This window comes from Malurus melanocephalus, unplaced genomic scaffold (genome assembly GCF_030028575.1).
Source record: "Malurus melanocephalus ecotype Western Australia unplaced genomic scaffold, MMel_1.1 scaffold_77, whole genome shotgun sequence".
NCBI classification, from domain to species: domain Eukaryota; kingdom Metazoa; phylum Chordata; class Aves; order Passeriformes; family Maluridae; genus Malurus; species Malurus melanocephalus.
Genome location: NW_026623309.1, coordinates 936792 through 961167, shown reverse-complemented (window position 1 = coordinate 961167; position 24376 = coordinate 936792). Strand labels below are relative to the sequence as shown.

At 40.9% G+C, this 24376-nt stretch overlaps 2 protein-coding genes across 7 annotated transcripts in view; one reads left to right on the top strand and one right to left on the bottom strand.

The window, feature by feature from the left end:
• The window catches only part of CLEC16A (C-type lectin domain containing 16A), a 59900-nt gene extending 46440 nt beyond the window's left edge, over positions 1-13460 (bottom strand). For all 6 annotated transcript variants that reach the window (XM_057367281.1, XM_057367275.1, XM_057367279.1 and 3 more), the window contains exons 1-8: positions 13282-13460; positions 6934-7062; positions 6100-6233; positions 5196-5344; positions 4434-4539; positions 2440-2563; positions 1384-1558; positions 374-427 (exon numbers count right to left, since the gene is read on the bottom strand). In XM_057367281.1, coding sequence (XP_057223264.1) covers positions 374-427; positions 1384-1558; positions 2440-2563; positions 4434-4539; positions 5196-5344; positions 6100-6233; positions 6934-7062; positions 13282-13361 — 951 coding nt within the window. In that variant the 5' untranslated portion in view covers positions 13362-13460. The remainder of the gene's footprint in view (positions 1-373; positions 428-1383; positions 1559-2439; positions 2564-4433; positions 4540-5195; positions 5345-6099; positions 6234-6933; positions 7063-13281) is intronic.
• Positions 13461-14434: 974 nt separating this feature from the next.
• Positions 14435-22465, top strand: DEXI (Dexi homolog). Its single transcript, XM_057367282.1, has 2 exons — positions 14435-15415; positions 21799-22465. The coding sequence occupies exon 1, from the start codon at positions 14888-14890 to the stop codon at positions 15167-15169; it is 282 nt and encodes a 93-aa protein (XP_057223265.1). The 5' UTR covers positions 14435-14887; the 3' UTR covers positions 15170-15415; positions 21799-22465.
• Positions 22466-24376: the final 1911 nt, after the last annotated feature.

Sequence of the window (24376 nt, the reverse complement as noted above, 5' to 3'; positions counted from 1 at the left end):
ATTCAAAATGCAATATTACACTGAGCTAAATTTTATCTGCCATTGTACCAAGTTCTGTCCCAGCATGCTACATGGCTATTACACATCATATGTCAGGTGGTGTACAGTTTATGATCATGGAATGCTCTCAAGCTTACCCTGTGCATTGGGATCCTTAAAAGAATGATATTAACTCAAATAAGAAGCCATTTCTTCTGCCAGTAAAAAGACAGTATGTTTTACTTCCTTTTGTATGGAAACTGAAAGGTTAAAAATTTCTTTTGCCAAATTTTCTTTTATGGCTTTGCCRAAATGATAAAAATACAGTAAATTTTAAACCAGAACAGTACTGCAAAATTTGTTCTGMAACAGGACAAATACTTAAAATACTTACTTGAGAAAGAAGATAGAGGGAAACCTGGAGACTTATTTTTGGACGTTCTCCACCCTAYAGAAAACATTATGAAAAATGCTTATTWATTTATATAAAGTATTTACATSGTTAATGTTTTATYTAAAACAAAACTTGTGTTGTTYCACATTCTGCTACAAAAYATTCAGAAAGRATCATGTTCTTTAACATTCATTGCTTGCAAACTATTGGAAATGGAGACTCTGAATAAGCATATCTCTTACTCTTCCTTGTTTTAACGAATTGCTATTAATTTGTCTTTCACAGTCACTTAAGTAACTTGAATAGGTGAGCATCTCAGAAGTACACTGGTTTTCACTATGCTATTTCTTCCAAAAATTCTTCTCAGTTAACRTTCATTAAAGACTGCTCTCAAAATTAGCTATTCAGATAACATGAAATACTACCCACAACAGACAAGTGAATGCAGGAACATGTACAGATTTTAAAAAATAGTTTCTATTTCACCAAAAAACAGTTTACCCACTAAATTTAATGGCTATGCTTTAAAAATAAATTCAGCTATACCACATTAAAACACACAGTTTCTCTACAAATAGAAGAAATAAGTATCAAACCTGAAAATTTGTATTGTCTACCTAGATGGACTTTTACGTCACGGCAAATTTGCACTGTATTATAACCTGCTTTTGCCAGAAGACAAGTAACTTTATCAGAAAAGGAAATCACACATCTCCCAGAGYAGCAGAAATTTAAACCATGTTCCAAATTTGTAGTTATTCTTGTCCCCACTACTGTCAGCTTTTAACCACTATGTCACCCAAAACAGTAGTTCTCTGGTGAACATAGTTTAATCTGCTGTGCTTTTAAATTCAGTCTCAGGGCATTTCCTCTACAGCCACTTATTAAAGCTGTTTCATGTAAACCATACATAGATATCAAGAGTATCATACACCTACTACACAAATCACTTTGCACACTGAAAGCAAGTAGCACYTCTGAAATTTAACTGTTTGCAGGTRTTAGCTTACCTTGTCTTGATTTACCAATGAATACACGTAGAGGGGAAGAAAGAGCCTATTAAGTAGGTGGTCTGTCAGCACATCATTTAAAAATTCACAATTAATGATAAGGATATCATTAAGGTAATGCAAATGATCAAGATGTTCTGCTACCAAGTCACTYAGCTTGCCCCTATTTCTGTGCCTGAAAGAGAGCAGAAAAAAAAATTGTAAAAGTCTTAAAAACTTAGGGGAAAATGTAATGTGCATCCCTGCCAAAGATCACCTGGCTCAGGCAGACTGCCTAAAGATGTTTCAGTTGCATTTCCAACTAATGCAACTGGCAAACACTATTCAGGCCTATACGTGCTTTAGGATGCACAGATCAGTTTAACCCCCAAGATTTCAGAAGAAATGTTTTTACAAAACTTRGCTTTCCATTGCCAGACTCCTCAGAAGCCAACCACCAAAATGAGAAGACTTTTTTCCAAAAATAAAGGAGAATTCTCTGTTGTATTTAACATGTCCCTCTTCACTTTAGGAAAGCATGAAACATGCCCACTCTAAGGTGGGAGTGGCAAGACAAACCAAGAATAACCCAAATCAACAAAATATTTCTGTAGTTSATAGTGGAATATTACACAGCCATGTCAGGTCTGACAGTTCATATATTAAAGTTCATCTTTCTTGCTTAAATTCATCCCCTAGAATCTTTTCAGAAAGCTCTTCTAATGAGATGACCCATAGGAAAAGAATGCTAAAAAAGACAAAGTTTAGAAGATTGAGAAGCAAAATAACTTTTGTGTCTTCCAGACACTTGCTTTTTTTAGCAGGATGAAATAAAGATGAGGAAAAAGTTTGTGGCAAACACTAATTTACTTGTATGCACACCAGCAGAGATTAGGCACATAGCGTTGYTATCTTAAAAGAATCACTAAAAAACTTTAAAGAATGGGAAGTCTGAACTGTCTACAAGGGAACATGCTAAGAAACTAACTTAACTGGACTACTACAGACAAAATAAGGACAGTATTGACATCGGGGGAAAGCAATTCCATTCAATAGCCAGCATTTGCAAAAGCTTACTCTTCATCAGTCTGCACACAGTTATCCAGTTCTATCACATGGCTGCCAATAAACCAGACGAGGTTGGAGAAATAAGGAACTGCGGTTTTATCTCGAATGTAATGCAGCATAGGTTGGTTGTCCACTGAAGAAAAATCATTAAAAACAAAAATCAGTTGCCAGTATTTTTTACTGCTTTTTAAGAAACACAACAAAATAYYTTCTGAATTTGATTACATGCTAGCTTTCCACATGAGTATACACCTGACACAATCTTAGGCGTGAAATGGAAATCTATAAAAACATCATGTCACATCAGTTCTTAGCTGGCTTGAATGAGCCTAATGTTGATATATTTATATGTCTGAAAATAAACAAATCTAGTGGAATTCAGAAAGGTTCTTTTAGCACATTATTTATCAAAAAGAAGAGAAAAAAGCGCAAGAATAAAGCAGTAATGCTGAGAGTCAAGCTAGTTAGACTTACATGACACTGCATTAAGGAACACAGGAATCATCAGTGAAGGAAGGGCAAAAGAAACAGACAACAGTTAACAGGATTAGGAACTGGGATAGTGACATCCTCTACAAGGGTTTAAAAAGCTAAAGCACAAAGCACCTAAACTAAAAGATACAGGGTAGGTGTTAGAGCAGAATATATGCAAACAGGTACTCAGAAAACTATCAAACCTGWACATCTGAGCTGTGCCTTTTCATCTGTAACCTTTGTTATCACTACAACATCCAATGAAAATTCTAGACAAGTACATTTTTTTCATAAAATACATAGTTACATAAATATACCACAAATAGGATATGAAGCCTCTAATTTGTTGTTTTTTGTAAGCTCATATTTGCATTTACAGTTCCTTGAATTAGAAAGCAAGTACCAAATGCCCATTTCTCAGAACACAGAAACAGTGCTGCAGCCAACACTGTAAACAACCTATTTGCTATGCAGGCTATCCAGTCACTTGCAAAGCAAACTGTTCATTGTTTTAAAAAAGACCTTAACCTCTTCTATGAAGACTATCAATGTCTATGAAGACCTCTTAATTGACAGAAAGTTGTGTAAATTCAACATGTAATTTAAAATGAATTAAAGAACAAGAAGCCCTGCAGGAACATRTTGCATAATACATATGACCTTATAGCATGCTGATTTCAGAGGTAGAAGTTCAGAATAAACAACRTTTTCTACAGACAATACTGTGACATTTCCAGTTCATTAAAAAATGTTATATACCCCAAGAAAAATTTAAGGGGAAGTGACGTCGGGTTTACAGTAGACATTCCCAAAGTAGCACTAATTTCAAAGTACAACCAGGTTGCTGAGGTCTCTACTGAGTTTTGAGGACCTTAAACAATACAGATGCCTCACTTTCTCTGGAAAACCTGAGAAAGCTTTACTACTTTCACAGGGAAGTTYTGCATTTTTCCCTTTGATCCTTTTGTAATGCCCAACACAGGAATTTGCAACTGCAGCCTCCTGGCCTTCACTGCATAYTTCTGGGAATGGTCCAGCTCTGCCTGAGACTGAAGTGACTGCAGCGCCCAAGAGTTCTACAGACACACTTTAATACACTTCCATCTAAAAGGGAGTGATGTTGGTTACTGCTTCATACACTAGAAAGCTCAATTTAATCAGTAAAAAATAATTCATATTTAAAAAAACACTTTGGCTTTGGGTTTTTTTGTTTATTTACTTTTTAAAATACAGTCACATTCTGACCTCTGTTGCATGGGAAGCTAAAGTTCCTTGTGTATGCTTGACACTTTCGTGTTTTTTTCCTCAAACCAGTTTCCTCAGTGAAAAAAAATACTATTTACAAGCACCTACTGCAGGTTTGGGATAGTGGCTACAAAAGTCAAAATGTGTATCTGAAACTTGCCAACATGCTAAGCTTTTCAATCTCATAAAACAGACTGAAAACCCTTACATGTAAATAACTGAAAATTAAACTACAATGAAACAAAATTTACACACATGCCTTTTTTAATAAATAAAAAGCATACCTTTGTAGACATTTAAAGTTATAGTCCTAACAGCAATCCTGACCATGCTTTCGGGATGGTTAAAAAATTTAATAGCTTCAGTGTACAAAGCAAAGTCGTTAGTGTGCTGTAACAAGAGGAAAGAAAATATTTATTCATTAAACATATACTGACTATCAGTTGGGATTCTACATGAATTATGTTTTCTGTGTATTAATATGGTATTTTTACGTTCTACTTAAATAACCAAAATGATTTTACAACACAAGTCGCATTTGTAGCTCTGTATTAAAAGAGAGTGCTTTAAACAACAGAGCTTCCCAGGGTAACTGTGCACATACTCAGTGCTTTCATGCCCTCTTCTGGCAGAAAGTGGAGCACAGCAAGGAAAAAACCCATTTCAACCTTGCCCTTTGACTCAGCTTTCTGGACTTCGACTAAACCTCTCAGAACCAAGTGATGCAACAGAAAAGATCCTGTTTACGAAAGCATGAGAAAACAGAGCATAAACAAGTTGAATTCTCAAGGAAGTAGACTTAAGTACTACTGAAATGATCTAATATAACACCAATTTACAGATTTTTAGTTTATTATAGTTGAAAGAGGACTGCAAAAAAAAGCCATGCTTGTGCAGAGATCCTTACAAACAAATTCACAAACACAGGTATTGCCATTATCAAAATAAAAGCAAGACATTAAGAGACGAGACTAAACATATGCTACACTGCTATCAATTTAAAATTAAAGTTCTTTTATCATTATACTGYAACTTTCTTCACTTACCTCATTGTAAAAGAAATGTACRGTATGGTTATTGAGTTTCAGGGAAAGGGTTTTCAAAAATGATATGTAATATGCCATGATCTCCTCATCAGAAAAGTCAAATTTGTGGACAATAATAGAATTCACGTAGTTATTAGAGAGCAGGTAGTCTGAAAAATAAGAAGCATTAACCCAGGTAAATACAAAAAAAATCATCATGGTAACAAGCTGTATTTAAAGTACTAGCTAGCAAGCAATGACCTGATGTTTGATAATCACAACTTTTACCCAAACAACTCAAGTGATGCCTTTGAGCACTGATATAAAGGACTGCTCCCTACAAAGGTCTTTCTCCCAAGAACAASACAACTGAGAATACACTTCATCTTCTCGATTTAGGTAGTCTCTGCAGCTAATAATGCTTAACTCTTTTCCTCCCAAAGGCCCAACTCTCCAAGGTTTGAAAATGACTCTCTCTTCATGATAGCTGTGTAATAYTTCAAACTGTTAATTCTCCATCCTCTTTATATTTTGACAAAAAGCTTGAGGAAACAGCCATGGCTGAATGTCAGCACTAATGATATCAGAACAGTTACAGCACAAATTACACAGCAGAGCTCCACCATAGGATCTGTGGCAGCAAGTGAACCTTYCAGATCACAACTAATTTGTTGACTTTAATAACCCCTTGAAATATGCTAAATGCTTGTATCTAAATGCAGTTGTACCTAACAACTACTTTTGCACCACTGAAAATTTACATTAAAAGGCATTTTGGAGCCAGTTTACACTGAATTTTTGGTAGTGTTCAGTTTAAAAGATTGTTAGTAATTCTAGGACTAAATTTCATTGAATGAAAGGGAATCTTTCAATTCAATCAAATCTCAATCACTTCATCCTAAGCAGTTTGGAAGTGTGCCCTTACACAGGGATGTTTCATGACTGATGTTCTCAAAGAGGATGTTCAGAGTCTGCAGCAGCTGCACACACACATAACGTCCAGACTTCTGACGCAGGATGTTCAGGAAGAAAACAAACATATTCTTCTCCAAGAAAAAGCTGGAATAAAATAAAGATGTCATTAGGTCACATGCTGTAAATAACAGGAACATCATTTGGCAAGGATTAGGGATGATTCAAGGCAACTTTGACAAACAGCATTCTTTTACGAAGAATTATTTTGCAAAGTTGTATCTGTATAATAAAATAACATCTTTCAAAAACCTTAAATACTAAACAATGGGGCTTAAAAATTCAAATYATGCAAAAAAGGACATAAAGAAATCAGAGCCTTTCCTACTGTATTTTTAGCATATTCAATTTATCAGGCAGTTCTAAATACAACCATGAGAATAAGATATTTATTTGTGGTACCTTAGGTAAATTGCAGGGAACAAACTGATATGATATTAATGCAATATGATATTAATACATGTATTGAGTAATACTGTGCCCTAAAATAAGTTAGAGTTCRTATTTACATCAAAAGAATGGAGAGTCAAACAAAAGCAGTACCCAAAAGGGGCTCTGGACTTCAAACACTTTTTAGAAGCAGCAACTTCTTGTATGATGTGAATATGAACCTGCTCACCTATCTACTACCATAGATATATGAAAATATATGTAGAAAGCCATAACTTTCTACATATATTAATGAAATACAGTCTTGGAAGAGTTAACTTTTTCAATGAGAACTCTGTACAACTCCAAGCATTCTTCAAACACAAAAGCAGAGCCCAACTTGCTCACAAGTACTCACTCAAACACTGAGCTGTCATTCTGATCGCCCCAGATAAGAATCTCCGTTATGGATCGAATGGTCTCCACCAGCAGGTTTCGGTTGTGATCTGTTACTGTTGTATTTTTAGTCAAAATATGATACATGTACCTAAAAGAAAAAATAAGTACAAGTAACATGCTATGCTGCCACCCTCACATCTTGTTTGTCTTTCATCACTGTACCAATGTAGACACATATATAYGCACAAAGTCTAATCACTRTAGCCTTTAAAAACCCTAAAATCTCTTTTAATGTTGCTGCAGACAGAAAACTAATTGTTACACAGAGTGACAAAAGAAACAAATCCTCCCCAGCCAGGTGAGTTATGAGGGCTTATGCATGTTAACATAGAACTAGAAACTGTAACTGCCCCAAGATGCTTCTCATATCAATTTCTTCAGAATATGTTSAAGTCAAGGGAATGATGAGCAAGAAAAATAGAAGAAGCAGGTAAGCATGCAGTAGTTGATATGAGAAAGTGGCACATAAGGTCTAATCAGAGAAATTAGATCCCTTTTCTTGCCTGCAAAGACCCCTTACAGACTCACATCAATTCGAACCTTAATATCTGGACTCTCAAAGACTATTCATGCACCTTGGCAAAGCGTCATTATCAGGTCTCTGTTCCCTTAAGCACAAATATTCATTGGAAAGGGGGCAAAGTCCAGCTTTATCATCTCAAAGGGCAAGTTTAAGATGGTCTAGTGAAGCTTAAAAAACGGGATGTTTATATCACACAGGTGACAGGAAGCTAAATAGAATAAGTCTTTCAGATTGTCTCAAAATTTTACTCTTCAAGGAAGAGTAAAACTTTTTTCCCAAAAAGTTACATCAAAGMACCAATTTACTTCAGTCTTGTTAATTTACTTCTGTCTTGTTACTTTCTTACATCCCACAAAAAAAAAAAAAAAAAGTGGGGTGTAGGCAATTCTAATAAAAGCACAAAAATCACCACTGCTTTTTTCCCTCTGTTTAATTTTATTGAGTAATAAAAGATAAATATCAGAAATGTGCACAATTTTGAAAATAAATAGAATACGTGAGGGAAATTTCATATAATTTTAGAACTGCACAGGTTTAGATTCTTAAACACATCTACTCATATTGTTATACTGTGACTGTACTGAAAACCCAAAGTAACACCTTTGCGTCCAGGATTTCTGTGCAATATGCTCACAACTGTTTGGGAAGGAAGACAGATTTTCCATATTACAAATGTTGCCATGAATAGTGGAGTTAATCAAAACTCCCAAGACCTAACTATGTGAAAATAGCCTGTGTGTACCGACCCTGGGACAGCCTTTCATTATTGTTTTGGATTCCATGAAAGTTTGTTCAGTGATTCAGACTGAAATTTTAGGAATCTCATTAGTAGAATTTTGCCAAGCTTCTGTAAGGTTCCAGAAAATGCAGCACATTTCTAAAACAAAATTTTGGAGTGTCTGGTTTATGGCATAAATTAAGATGCTTAGGTCAAAAAACACAATTGAAATCACATTTCAAAAAACAATATTCCCATCAATTTTATCAACACTAAAAACCTGAATCACTGCACTGGGCAAACATGAAGCCAGAAACTAAAATGTCATTTAACGGAACACACATGTGAGGCTGTTCCAGCTATTTACAAAGGCTGTTCCAGTCTTTACAAAGACATTACCTAGATTCAGAACCTTTGCTTGAATTCAAAAGGCCCCACCAAAATCAGCAAGAACTTTGATCATATTTACAGTTAACTTAAAATCTGGAAAATTTGGTTTGAAGGATTGTCTTCAGCTGCTGAGCTGCTGAGTTGGGCAGAGTTTCACAGGACTTGTTGCAAGACACAGTCTGTCCTCACAAACTATGCATGGAACAGGTGGTATTTCGGAGAAGCTGACAAAATGCACTGTGCTGTGATGGTAAAACACTATGTGCTTGCTGGTCTGAATATTACTTAATCATCAAACAACAGTTCTTTGCTGTGTTGAGTACTGCACAAGGACACCAAGAGGTAAACAGCTCCCAGAAGTTCACAGCTTTAACCACATGCTCCCTTCCCTCACACCCAAATCAGCAATGTGACAAAGCCTACACCATATTACCAAAGATTGTTATATTACATATATTAACAGACAGAAAAGAGAAGGAAAAATGAAATAGGTGGCAGGGGGGAAAGGAGGAGGGGAATTGGCTTTTCATAATCTTTCTCTTCAGTAAGAAACTTCATGGTGATGTTTCCCCTCAGAAATCAATACTCATTTTCAAATCCAGAACAGAAACTGCTCAGACTGAAATCACTCTAGGAAAAGCTGATTCTCAGCTATGTCCTACAGTCATAACTGCCTGGTCACGTGCTGTACCATAAAAGCCATTAATAACAAGTCAAAGAGCACCTGCAAATCCTCTTCCACTAATCTCAGGATCACGGTTCAAGATTCCTTCTGTGGAGACTGACAGCATGATGGCTCACAGRGAAGATGTGAGAGCTTAAGTCTGACCACCTGTGAGAATTCCCAGGGTTTCTACATGAGCACACAAGCCCTGGAGAAACTTCCCATGAGGGCACCATGTGTATTATCAGAACAATGAATCAAAAGACAGAGCACAAACTCGGTCCCTGCTCCGAGGATGAAGCAGTTAATGGAGYAGAGAACAGCTGAAGAGATGGCAATTAGACCAGTTCATTCCACAATAATCTGAACAACTTCCTTAGAGATTTAGAGAGTAATTAATACTATATTATTTCACATAGTTTAGCCTATTTATTCTAACTCACATGGAAGTTTATTGCATCTGCAGACATTTATTTCTCATTAATAAGTTGCATTATACAAATCTGGGATTAAAGTTTACTCCAACAGTAGAATTTTGGGAATGTGATGCGATGGGAAGAATAACATGCTATTGCCTTATTTTGGGAGCCTATGGAATATAGAGCATTACAAACACAAAAAGAAAGAAATGTTTAATAGTCAGAAACACATTATCTCCAAATTTATAGGTAGCAGCATAATTGCAGAGTTCTTTTAATTTGCCAAGGCATTGATTCACATAGAGGAAACCTGGCCTTCACCATCAAACTATTCCTTTTTTTTTTTTTTTTTAATTTATCCCATTTGCTTGAAATTGAACAAGAAAGAATACTTGTTTCTCTTTTTCTCTTTACAGACATGTGAAATACCATATAATGAGAGCATAAAGTACCACACAAACACAGTATTTTTGTATTTATATAAATCCTTAAAGCCTGTCTCTAAATGCTGGTTACAGAGGGGTCAGATTGGTGCTTCAAAATGCAAAACTACCAAAGAGAAGGTTTTTGTCATCTCTACATCTGAAGAGTGGGTTCAAACAAAAACCCATCAAGCAGGAAATGTCAAAGCACCCAATACCATCAAAATTAGTGGGAAATGTTGCCAGCAACCTAATAAACCAAACAAAATTCTGAACATTTTTCTGGTTAGGAACCATGCTCAAAGGGGTAACACAGTAACTCATGAATATTGTAGGTGTGTTTTAACAACATTCCTACCTATTATTTACAAAAACGTACTAAAATAGGCAAGAGTTCAGGAAGTCAAGCACGCAAATTTTAAAACCCCATAACATGCTGTCTTCTTCATTGTGCCTGTAAACAGGTAACAACATATTGTTCTTACAGAGGAAACCTGATGCATAGCACGGACAGTACTTCAGGAAATGAATCACCCATGAAAAAAAGACTTCAAGCATACGTTTACAGACACTGCAKCTGACCAAGGCATGGAAAATGTTCAGCACCCAACTTTAATGGCATGGAACCTTTTGTGCAATCACAATGCGATTAAAATACCAAGTGCAGAAGACACAATGGGAAATGCACTTGACATTAACAATATAGAAAAGTAGAGGGGAAAATCTGACTTAGAAACAAAGGTGCACAAAAACACCAAGTTCTCTGAGAAGCAYYCAGGTAGCGAGTAGCAYTATTTCATCCTTCCCTAGATCACAWTTCAGAAGCTGGATTAAATTTTAACTGTTTTCACTAGATCAAGAGATTGCATAAAAACACTTAACACAAATGGCCTCACAATTTGCCTTTAGCCATTCCATTCTATGACATGCTTGTGGGAAGACTGAATAGTAAAAATTGAAAAGCAAGCCTCAAACAAACTGCATTAAAGCTGATGGGAAAGATCCAGCATTTACGGACAAAAAGCAGTAACTCTGACGGTATCACTAAGCAGGTGTTTCGTTTACAATTCAGACTCAACTCTACACTATGCAAGTTTAAAACTAAAAATGTTCCCTCAAAGCTAGCCCAGACTCATTTCATCCCTGTAACATAGCATAATACACCTTTTACATGTTGAGCTAACCTGTAATAGAAAGACAGGTGTGTTCTACTCAGCTCCTTCATATGGAACACAAAATGTGGCTTTGATGAGTTGAAAAGAGGAGAAGGTAAACAGCTTATCAARTAAGCTYATTAAGACTGACTTTCTTTCATGACCCCAAAATGAAGGTYCTCTGCCCTTTTTCCTTCTGTTATTTTACCTACTTCAACACTTGGWAAAGACCTAAATTTCCCCTCCTATTGACAGCTAGCTAGAAGCTGAACTTCCTGCAGCCTGGATAAACAAACCCGTAAAATATACATAGTCCAAACAGATCAAAGGTCCCATCCGTCCTTTACATATTACCATTTCAGATTCACAATTAAGGAATCACATGCAAAAAAGCAGACCAAAGCTTGTACTCTAGTAGATAACTATTTACTTCAGCTCTCAGATAACAAGTCAAGCAAAAGTTGCAACACTTAAAGCCCAATTCCCTTTTGCTACAAATCAGRCAGGGTGTAATTTTTCTATTCTCTGGGGCCCCAACAGAACATATGGACATATTTTTCTTGCCTGAAAGTAAGTCTCAAGTCTCCCTCTCATCAGCCTATTTTTTGCTAAACTTAAATACAGTTTCTTCAAATTTCATCATGCATCAGCGTGCTTACTCTATCTTCAAATGAAATATCAAAGCCAGATAGATCTAWAGCTCCACTAATGCTGCATAGTACACAATAATTACTCCTTGGATGTTACATAAAACATTCCTGTTTACATCTGACCATGACTTTTCCCTTTTTATTGCTGTAAAAACAGATCCCAGTGACTTACTAGTGTAATCTACTATGCTTCCAAAATTACTCCTGCAAAGCTGTGGCCTCGTCAGTTCTGTATTCCTGGACTTGATTTCTTTGTCTTTAGTAAAAAGTGCTGCATTTCAGTTGGTCTTGCTCATTTTGAACGTTTTTGCAGGTTAGACACAAAGCCCAGAATCTATAAATGATCTTGATAACACAATTGCAAGATCCAAATCTTGTACAGGGCATCCTGCTCATTRCTGTCAGACCCCATTCGTGTCCTCCTTGTAAGGTGACTGAAAMCTACCAGGCACTTTTTCTCAATGAGCTGCATATTCACAGTGATTTCATTTAGAAAATRCTTCGTCTCTTAATGACCTCCTTTTCTCGTTCAGTACAAAGAAAARCTATCAAAGTGGTTCTCATTTTTCTCGCAATAGCAGAACACTTAAAATGGAACGGGGAAATTAAAATTTTTATCCCTTGCCACCCTTCTAACTCTCCAGTGGCAGAGCTAGGAAAAAGCTATTCCACTTTCTGCAGCMAGCAGTAACACCCGGTTCTGGGGCTCCAGAGACACCGTGGCAGTTCTCAAGCTCAAAGCTTTCCTCCTGCAGCAGCTGCTGAGTTCTGCAGTCCAGGGCACATCCCGGCCCGAGTGCCGTGACTCACTGCTAACTATCGAAAACCCGCACACCCTCCGGAACGGGCACTGCTCACACACCRGCACCAGCCCTTCGCCTCCCCGCCTCAGCTACCAAAAGGAAACAAAGTTCTCCCTCACGAGGAATGTGGTATTTCTTGTATTGATCACTCCTCGCACGGCACTCCACTCTGTGGCATTATTAAAAACAACACAAACACGTATGGCAGCCCTGAGTGTGACATGACATCACGAACTGCGTCTGCCCTGAAGACATTGTGGGACGGAGAGGTCGATTTCCGTGAGGCAGACACCAGCCCACAGAGCCTCYTTCACCGCCGGGGACCGTTCTGGGCGCTTTCCTTTCGGGAGAGCTGCGCCTGAACGCCGCGGTGAGGGCAGCGAGCGCCTGGGGAGCGCCGCCCGCCRAGCCGCCCCCTCCTCACCCCGGCCCCGCAGTCCTGTCCGAGAGAAACCTGCCCCGAGCAGCTCCGCCGACGGACGCCGGCCGCTACGGCCCCCTCCGAGCCCCCTCACAGCCCAGCCACTCTCCGCGGCCCCGAGCCCGCGGCCGCCCCGCGCTTACTTGAGGTGGTCCAAGGAGTGGATGCTGCGGGCGGCCTTCCCGTGCCCGCCGCCCACCCAGCTGCGGGAGCGGCCGAACATGCTGGCGGCGGCAGGCTGCTCCGGCCCGCGGGCCCTACGGCCTCATAGCCCCGCGGGGCGGGCGGGKAGCGGCGCGGAGCCCCGGCGGAGCGGCACCGGCACGCACGGCGCATGCGCGGGCGGGGCACGCCGGAAAGCGCCGGCCCGACCCCGCCCCCGCCCGCCCCGCGCGCCCGCGGACTGCGAGTCCCAGGATGCACCGCGGGGGCGGGGCCGAGCCCTCACACGGGCGGGGCGGGGCCTGGGCCAGGCGCGCTCTCCGGGCGGCTCGCTTAGAAAAACATCAGAGCGTAAACGGAGCCTGAACAAAAAAAGCAGAACATTAAACGTGTGCCTGTACCTCCAAAATGGGTTGTAATTAAATAATAAATTTGGCCCCGACATTCCTTGTTCGGCTTCCATAACCCAAATGGAGCCGTTCTGTGGGGTCAGCACCTGTGCTGCAAGACGCAGCGCCAGATCTTCGGCTGCTGATACTCCCCTTGCGGAGGTTTTTCCAGTAATGAACGCACACTTACTTTTGAATCAGCTTAAAAATGAAGGAAGAATGAAGAGAATGGGACTATTGACTGTCTTGACCTCTTTTGGGATTTTTTTTCCTTTAGCCAGAGAAATAAACCATCTACGTAAAAGCTGAAGTTTGTCAACCAGTATCAAAATCGCACCGAGTTTAAATTAACACCGACGGTTGTATTTTGGTATAGGTAAAGCCTTGTTCGGCAAAGAAATACCCGCACCGCAGCCGAGAGGGGCCCGGGCCCGCAATGCCGCTCCAGGAGGACCTCGTTCACAGCAGAGGTCGGGAAACAACTCCCAGGGGCGAAGGCACAGCTCAGACCTGCCCGTCCTGCCCGGGCTGCGGGCTGCGGCACAGCTCGGGCAGGCACAGCGCGCAGGCGACTGTCGGTCTCTCAGCGCACGCCGCCTCCTGTCCCGTGCAGCCGCAGTGGGACCCGAATGCCGCTAATCGCGGCGGGGGCGCCGGCTCCCGTCACAGCCGCCCCACGGCAGCGGCAGCGCGGCGCTGGTAAACARCGGCGGCGTGCGGCGGGTCAGGCGCGGGGCGGGGAGCGAGGGGCGGGCGGGCACACGGTCCTGCCGCGCAGGCCGGCCTCGCTGGCAGGTGCTCCGTGCCGACCTCCCAACGCGCCTGCGGGCTCCTTCCGCAAAGTTTGCGTGCGGGAGGAGGAGGAGGGAGCCGCGGCGGGACTGCAGCAGCCGGGCCGGAGATGCCGCTCAGCAGCCTCCTGCCAGCGGCGGGGCTGCGGCAACGCCGCTGAACCCGCGCTGGCCGCCAGCCCKCCCGCCCGGGCGTCTCTTCCTCCGGGGACTGAAAGGACCGAGCCGGCCGCTCCGCGCCCCTGCGGCCCGGGATCCGGATCCGGCTCCTCAGAGATTCTGCCCGTTGCTGCCACCGGGGCTGCGGCGTGCAATCCTGCCCCGCTCCCGGCTCCGCCGCTGCCGCCCGCCCCCCCGCGCCGGCCGGGCGGGTCGGTGCCCGCTGCCCCCGCAGCCCCCACGGCTGCATGACCGCCGCGGTCTCGGCACGTCTGGATTCGGTGGAGTCCTGGGCCTTCCATGCGCTGCTGGTGCTGCCCTATATGTTTTACGTGGGCTTGTTTTTTGTCAACGTGCTGATCCTCTACTATGCCTTCCTGATGGAGTACATCGTCCTCAATGTGGGCATCGTCTTCCTGCCCGAGGATATGGACCAAGCTCTGGTGGATCTGGGGATGCTCTCCGACCCKGGCTCGGTGCTCTACGAGACGGACAGCGAGCTGGATGTCTTTGACGGGTACTTGGAGTGACGCCCCGGGGCGCTCCGAGGCGACAGAGCGGTGCCGCCGCCTGGCCCGGGGCAGGGGCCCGGTGTCCCGGCATGGCCGCAGCTCAGGGACCGCCGCGKCCCCGGGATGCCCTCGCTGCGTCGCGGCTCCTGCGCAACATCTTCCCTTCCAAATGACACTCGCCCCGCCGGTGCAGGGGCCAGAGGGGCAGCCGAGACCCACTGCCGCCGGGCAGGCCCGCGGAGACGCAGAGGGCTCGCAAGGGRAGTAAGTAATTTCGCAGTGTCCGGCCGGCGACAGCGCTCCCGGGGCAGCGGGCACAGCGCCGGGGACACGCTCCGCCGCAGCTCCCGGCACGGGCGAGCGCTGCGGGCAGAGGGCCGGGGCCACCCCCGGCGCTTCACTCTCCCGGCAGCGCCAGGGGGCCGGCGGGGCCCCGCTGCACAATGTCCCTCCCTCCCGGGGACTCACGTTCCGAGTCACTGCAGCTGTATTGCTGGGGCTGCCTATACAGTGGGCAGCGACTTTCTGATCTGGTTCGAAAAGCAGCCCTGCATCTAAATGAGCATTCCGGCTAATATTTATTACAATTCAGAGATCTTCCTCGAGCCAGCAATACGTTTTAATCAACTGCCCTTTAAAACCACTCTCGGATAACGACAAACTACGCAGCTCACCATTCTTCCCATTTTAATCGTAGCACGAGGGTTTGCTTGATCAATTTTTTTTTTGTACTTTTGAGTGAATCTAAAATTCTGGAAATGTAAGGATTTAGCATTTTAAAACACTGAAATGCATTTGGGAAGAAGATTACTATTTCTAGCTAGGACTTTCTGTGCCAAATGTATGTTAATGAAAACATTCACAGTTTAAATTAAAATGTGTTAGCAAATCTGCCAGTAGATTTTTTAGCAAAATATTGTCTGTAAATCTGAAATCCAGGATATCTTCTTTTTTTTTTTTTTTTGTTTGAAATGATGGAAATGGGAAATTCAGTTTTAAGGTTACAAATAAAACCTTGCTGAACACACTATACAAATACCAGTTAACATCAGGCTATTTTAAACAGTCTTCTAATTGAAAAAACACAAGCAAACCTTTCCTGTAGTTCTGTCCTTAGTATAGGATATAAAATTATGTSCTAAATATTTCTAGTCAGAGTCTATAAAAAGCAATATTAGCTGATTTTGGTCAGTAGTTCAGAAGGAAAAATTGGACACTTTTGGTGTTGGAGTAACATGGCACAAACACAGCTGAACAAGTCTTGGTCAAAAGCCTGTGGGAGCCTAAGGAGGGAGTGAACAGATTTTGTTGCTACTGAAGAAATCTCACTGCATACAGTCACTGCAAATGGAAGTGTCTATGCCAACATTTGGTGGTCTATCCTGAGCAGCTGGATTAGAATCACCTAAAATAGGTGTGGAGCAGAACAAACCTCCCTACAAAACACTGTTGACTACTTCTGTGGTTGTCTCTGCTTCTCCTTYTTCAGCTGGGCAAATGACATACATGCTCTGTATTCGAGGAAAGCAATTCCTAAAAACTAATGGAAATTTAAGCAAGATCTTTGGTGCTAGAAGCCATATCCATTTTCTCCCCAAAAATACCTTTTCCCAAACTCCAGATCTTACTACTCCATCGCCATTTAATAGAGGATTAAAAATACTTTTTTCAAATAACTTTTTTTCTGATTAGAATTTGTCRTGATAAGTTGCATCTAGTTTTCAGGAAGACCTAAGAAGAGGAACAGACGCAATTTTCCTCAGTGATCTTTCCTACTATATGAACATATTATTTGATAGTGTGTTGGGCCTGAGCACAGCTCTATTCAGTGCAGATTAATGGGCTTCTTAAAATTTTCCTTCATATTAAGATAAGAAGCTCTGGAAACTTTTTGATATTCTAACCATAAACCCTCCATATGCAGAAATCAAAATGCAGAGGTCTTCCCAAAACTTAGAAATAAGGCTCCGCTGTGAGCTCATGGAGCTCTGCACAGATACCAGTTCCAGTCTTGTCCCTTTTGTTTGGAAGCTGTCATATTAGATGGTGGTTTCCAGTGAGAATCAAATCACAAATCCCTAAATTTAGATCAGTTCTTAGGCAGGAAAACATTTACTGTGTTTCATTTGTTTATATATTTAATTATACTTACGGACGTAGCAACCAGGCCACAAATTGCATAATTATTTAGCTACCAGGCAAAGACTCAGTGTGTTACCATGAAGAGGGATTTGAGTTAATATCCTGGTTACAGGTCTCTTCACTGTTCTGTGCCATTCCTCACCACTTCCATAGGAAAGCAGAAGAGGGCCCTAATTTGGAGCTGTGTTTTCTGCTTTGGGAGCAGCAGTAAGGCACTGAAAAGGAAGATTTAAATTCCTGTGGTGCCTTGCCTGCAGTGACCCGAGTTCTGTGTGAGTGTTAACCCTTGTTTTCCTGGCCTGGGAAGGTTTCCCACCTGTCCTATTCCCTTGCACCCAGAAGTGCTGAGGATTCACAAGGCACTGCAGGGAGATTGGGTCTGTTTTGCCAGCAGTGATGAAAAATACATAGGCCTACTCTTTGCATTAAAGAGCAGTGTTCTTCATGTGACTCACCAGTGATTTCTGAGAACAACCAAAGAGCTATGATTAGCCTGAGCTGAAACCTTGCAGCGTCCTCCGTGCCTTCAGAAAGCGATGCCTCGCACCCCGGRGTGGGTGACGAGTGACAGGGAAACAGAGGGGGCAAATCCCAAGAGGGCCATTCTGCAGTATGTGGAAAGGCTAATTTAGATGTAAAAATAAAAGAACACGTGGATCAGAACAGCTCTGTGCTCTCTGGCAGAAACSCCTCACTTGAATAAACTCAATAGGAGCAAAATGATGCCCAAGTTTCTGAGCATAATTGGTGGCAGAGATTGAAGGCAGACAGCTAAGTAAGCAGCTGAAAAATGGTTCCTGGCCTATTCAAATGAAGAAATTAATCTGTGTAAACTGAACAGAATTGAGTTTGTGCCTGTCATTTACTGTTTTAGTRTGAGGGTACCAGGTTATTTATTATACTTGAAGCCCCCCGGAATAAGGTTATATGACTGTTCTCATACTTTCATAAAATCAGATGTGACTTATCACAAAGAACTCCTGTCAGAAAGAAAATGGGCARAAGTAATCAATAATGAAAACTGAATAAGAAATAGTGAATTATAAATTATGAATTTATGAATCTTACAGTACACACTTTACCTGTATTTTTTCATAAAATGATTTTTGATGAATATCTTCAGTGAGCAGAATCCAGCACTAAAAACCTATGACTCAGCGCTTCTGATGAATGCCAGCATCTAAATTCTGAATCAAAAAAATTGCTTAACTCCCCAGCTCATCAATATAGTGCCAATTAGAACTGCAGGCTCAGTGTCTATGAGACAGCAACCCCCTGTGCCTCTGTTCCAAAACTGAGATGTCCTGCAAAGGACAGATCAGAAGAATGATGTCACTAACACTGTCAGGATACATTTAAATGTATCCGAATCCACTTCCTGACTTCCTTCTTTTCAGACTTTAAATGTTAAAAATAATGAGTGGAGCAATCTGTTACTTATTTTACCTTGCCATTTTTCACTATTTCCCCCCGTTTTTGTAGAGATCTCCGAGGTGGTTTGTTGACTCCATGATACAGATGATCAGTTGGCTCTTATATGAATTACATTAGCAGCAGGATTAAGAGCAATTGCTATGATTTTTAGAACTTTGATTTGAATTTTTAGATGTTAYTAAAATTAATAGAAGTCCAGTGTTCAAACTCACCTGACAGCTCTGCTTTAAACAGATGTGTACTTAACAGGAATTCCCTTCTAAATGGAAGGAAGACAAAATCATGGTTAACTGTTCCACTGTCCATACTGTTTAACCACAGACTAATTAACCACAGCCATGGACAGTTCTAAGTGAGTTTCTACCAAATGCATTTATTTATATAATGTAAAGAGAGTAAGAAGATTTTTGAAAAAGTTTTCCAAATGCTGCTGTTAATAATGCAAATTTAAATGAGGCACAGAAATTAGGGAGACATTCAATTTTTGATAGCAGTAGTTTAGGCCTGAGTATTGCATGTGTTAAAAGCCTCAGCCACAAGTAACTTTAGAGACCATTTTTTAAAAAGTCTGTGGTTCTTTCCTATAAAAATTAAGCTTTCTCTAATAAACTTGCTTCAATAGATGGCAGTAGCCAATTACCACTTTTAAGCTGCCAAAGGAATTAAGAAATTAATCTAATTTAATTCTTCATGTTTGTTTCCTCTGGAGGAGAAGCAAAGTGACACTACAGTTCAGCTAATAACTATCAGTCCTAAAATAGAAAAAAAGAATAATTTGTTTAGGGACATTTAGTCTCTAACTCTTTGCATTTGTCCCCTCATAATGATCCTACCATATTAGGACTACAACTATCCCAAAAGATTAAATATGCACAAGTTGCTAAATCTTTCCATTTCTTCGGAGAAACTGTCAGACTGTCTTTCTTTTCACAGTTGAATTTTATTACTTKGGCTACAAATTTGGAAAGTAAAAGTAACTGAATAGTTGGAATGATGCTCGCTGAAGACACGAGCATGTGTCTAATATATGTGATAAAAAGGGCAAAGACAGATGAGAACCGTATATGGAAAATAACGGTATAATGGAAAATGGTGACATGCACTGAGTGATCGATTGACGGGGAAAACTCCAGTTCAGTTCACAGACTTAAGGCTAAATACTCTTTGCAGGCTGGAAAAAAAAACTCCACAAGGGTTGCTGAGGCAGTGGAGCCCAAATAGGCCATGAGATTTGAAACACTGCTGCAGAAAGTGAGGAAACAGAAAGCAGAGAGTGCCARGATGTGAAACAGTCACCATGTGTCCTTTGCTCCAGCCTGCAATGTAAGGAACAGTAACTTCAAAGACAGAATTAACAAAAATATCATGACTGAGCTGCTAATGCTAAAGTCATTCTATTACAGCCATACTGTTAAATGCTTGCAGATATGTTCTAGGCTATTGAAAGTTCTAGTTCTGAGATTTTAAAAATATTTTCTACCTCTTGATTTTCCACTRTTTTCTGAAATTGTTGAGATTTCCTATTAAAAATAGGTTCTCATGAAATTTGAGGGACATATATCTAATCTGAAAATAAGAAAGGCAGGATACAATATCCTGGCCAATTGTATAATTTACAYCCTATTTAATATCTGCCACAACAAATTAGTCTTGGACTAGCAGACCTACAGCAGTGTTTGGAACTTCCATTACAYAGCTTTATACTTTCCTTTGGATGCCCAATACGTTTTGCTGTGCTATTTTTAAGTCACCCTAGAATTTGATCTACAGTGCWGAATACTAACAACCTCACTGAACTGTCTGCTATAGATCAGTTCTTAGTTCCACTTGGAAAGCAATCMGATAAACATGAAATGTGCTGCTGTTTTCCCTTTTCATGTTCTCATTTTAAGAGAAAGGATTTTGAGCAGATGTGTACTGTTAGCAGGTACTGTAGCTGACAGACATTTGACAGAAATACCTCACTGGACATGAAAGTGCTTTTTGTTTCTGACCTAGTATCTGCAGTAAGTGGCACACAAGAACATGTGAAATGTTGTGATGAGTCAGACCACATCTCACAGCCCTGTGTTCCACTTCTGGGAGAGCGCATGTTCCTGACCAAAATCTGCAGGCTGCTCTCTTCATGCTTTCCCAAATCCACAAGATAGAATGCAGGATGTTAGAGAKCACATTGCTGCCCAGCCCATCAGCAAATGTTTTCTAAATCCGCCATCCTTTGCCCACTCAGTGTTATGAAATCCCTCTGGATTTCCTTCCTATCAGTACAGCATCTGAATACCTGAGAGAGCTTATTTTCTGCAGTCTTCAAGATTTCTCTRTTCATCTCTTCTCTGAGCCAGTAATGGTGATGAATAAAAATTGGTCCCTGGTATACCCTGCCACTGAGTTCTTTCCTACCAAGCTGTATTCTTTCCTTCCAATCTTTTAATCTGCTTTCAATCCATATAAGAACCTTTCCCCCAGTCCTGTGCCAATCTCTTTGCTTTTGGCTTCCYGTAATGCCTGTGTTAATGACACTATTGCTCTGTCTGTCCAAGCTCATGCACAATGTGTGACCATTGTATTTCATTCTTCTTCAGACCCATAAAGGGAAGGAGGGAAGAGCTGTCCTTCAGAGCCTTGCTCCACACAGCACRGAAATGTCCTGAGCTGCAGGCAGCCAGGGGAACTGCTCATGGAACTGTACCTCAACTCATCCTCAACACAGACTCATCCCCAATCACCCCCTCTCAGAGGGGGATGCACCATTCCACACTATACTAATTACAGTACCTTCCACACTATACTCATTAATCAGCTGTAAGATCACAAGGTCAGATGGGTACAGTCACCAGTGCCCAGCACCTTCATAATCCACAKCTCTGGTTCTACCTAAAGAAATCTCAGCCTGGTCTTTACCTTTGACTACAGTAAAATATTACCCGCTAATAACAGTTGGATACTTTGACTCAGTAGATAGACTGGGATAAAGCAATCTAACAGTAATTTATTCTTAAAGCAATATAACAGTAATTTATTATTGTCAGTATGGAGGGTTACTCTGTATTTATGTGTTTTCTTTTAAACAGATTCATTAAACACCTGAAATGGATCATGACCAGGWTAATGGATCAAGTCCTGGAAAGAAACTATACTCTGAAATGTAGAGATGAAAATAAGGACAAGAGAACAAGAAGAAGAGTTGTYATCAGACCTTGTCAGTTGTGACTTCTCTTCGTGGTCTTTGCCTCATGTGTGCACTAACTGCAGTGATTCATGCACCATACTGGGCTTCCATAGGTCATTCTGGGATGGACTKTATGAAATAATGAGATAAACTATGTTCCATTATAACAGAAAATCAAGATGTTGATTTGATAAACTTTTGAATAAATACCATGTCACCCAAATGGACACACTCTWCACATAGCTTAAGCAAGTTTTACAATCACACGTTGAAAATTCTACCAGCCAGTAGTTCAAAGGCAGTGCTTTCTCAGGGGAAAATATGCAGGAGTGACTGAAGGAGGTTCTGTTCAGGGAGTATTATGGCAAGAACTGTGCTAGTAAGATATTTTATTTAAAATGAGAGTTTTGAAATAGATCAGAGAGTGAATTTTATATGTCAGATGGATTYATTATTTAACACAGGATACTTTGCAGATTGTTTAAGCTCACGTTCCTATGTACAGATGTGAAAGCAATACAATAAAGACTGACCTTTTCCATGAAAAATTAAGCAGTTGTGTTGGAGATGTTTTTCAATTTGAACAGAAAATAARTGAGATATACTTTCAAGGAAATTCCATTTTTCCTACAGGTATGTGCATGTAGTTCCAGATTGCTGAGATGGCCAACAGGTAGRAAATCCTTCTTGGGAACAGCTACTTAAAAAATTAGACCTGGACTGAAACATCAGGAACTGTACTGGGGGGAACCCACATATGATTGAGGGCAGGCATTGGACTGGTTTGTTTTATTGTCATTATGCTTTTTTAGAAAAGTCTGATTTTTGTAACTGCAATTGTTAAATCAAGCTGATGAATCAAGAACATTTCAGATAAAGCAGAATTGGAAACAATTCTCCTGACACACTGCATGATGTCTGTSCTCTGCAGTCTGTGTCTGCCATCTGCTCCCAGCTTGGGCTTCCYGATGCACACAGATGGTGTCAGGAGTCTCTTGACAGCCAGTGTGAGGGAACAAGGGGCTGATGGTTTAGATCCCCATGAAACAATGACAAACTTGTGTATCCTGATACTCCCAGTGTGTTGCATTCAAATGGCACATTTTAGCCCCTAGGTAGTAAAAATCACCTCCCAGTTCCCAAAATTCTGTGTTCCAAATGCAATTTTCAGCTGCTCCTGCRAGAAGGAAAGCACTGGCACTGAATCAAGCTTTTCTCCAAGACAGGTTTCATCAGGTGTAGTTCAGGACCTTTAAACACTGGCAAGTGTTTAAAGTGCAAACTCTGCACAGCAATTTGGGAGTGAAGTCACTTAGGGCACAATATTCTAACACACAAAGATACATTCAGGGAATTAAGTCCCCATTTAGGTACCTATAGAAAGAATAAGCAAGTTTAAAACTTGCCAAGCTTGTGTTCATGTGCCCATTTGGTACTAACACAGGAAAGGCTGAATTTTGCTACTGAAGGGGGCATTCTATAATTATTAATTCATAGTGTTCACAGAGATGGCTTCATTACTTTCAGGATCCCACATATGCCATTTCAAGAACATGGTTCAGTTTGTCACTATTGGTACTTACTGCAGTACCTAGTAATCTGTAATAAATTCTCTGCAGCAGGTTTGTGCCWCACAGTGCACAATAAAGCAATACAAATTTCACTTTAGGGATTCTGAATCTTAGATCAAGATTTCTGATTTCCCAGAACAGCCCAGCTTCATGCATTCAAAGGATGGGGAGAATGTTACAGGATCCTACTGTGATAACACAGTCCTTGGCATTTTAGCAAGGCTTTTTGACAACAAAACAGATGGATGTAAAGAGAGCAGCATTTTTCTCATCCTAAAAGATTTTTTTAGAACACAGATTTGATCACAACAGCTTCTTTGAAGATAGCCAGTGAATTCAATCTCGATACATAAGGCAAAAGCATTTTGGAGGAGCTTTGTGCTATAAGAATATCCAGAYTTTGAACCACGATTAATTTTAGAACTTTTAACTGCAAAGACTTAGTAAGGTTGAAAACCCCTCTTTGCTTTTATTAGCAGRCAGCCTCAGCCAGCATATTTGTATCTCCTAGTCCTGAACTTACAGTCTGTCAGTTGGCATTGCAAGATCCTGTTCCTGTTCAGAAAGAATTACTTCTCCATTTCCAGACCACTGAACTGTTAAGTGCCAGCAGGACTATCCTGTCTCCCTCACACACAGTGCTCTCCATTAACCTGCAATACAAAGCCCCAAGCCTGTTATTGTGTCAGAAGCCAGCAGTTTCTGTGTGGTTTCATAGCATAGGGAAAAATAAAAATAATTTTCAACAGGTACTACCAGGTACTGTAAAACAGAATACTCACTTTTATTAATACTTWAAAAAAGATGTGTAAAGACAACCAAAACTTATAATCTGTATCAAAATTTACAATCTGTACATTATAAACATACAACCCGCCCTAACTCAGAGAACAGCAGTAAACCCAACAT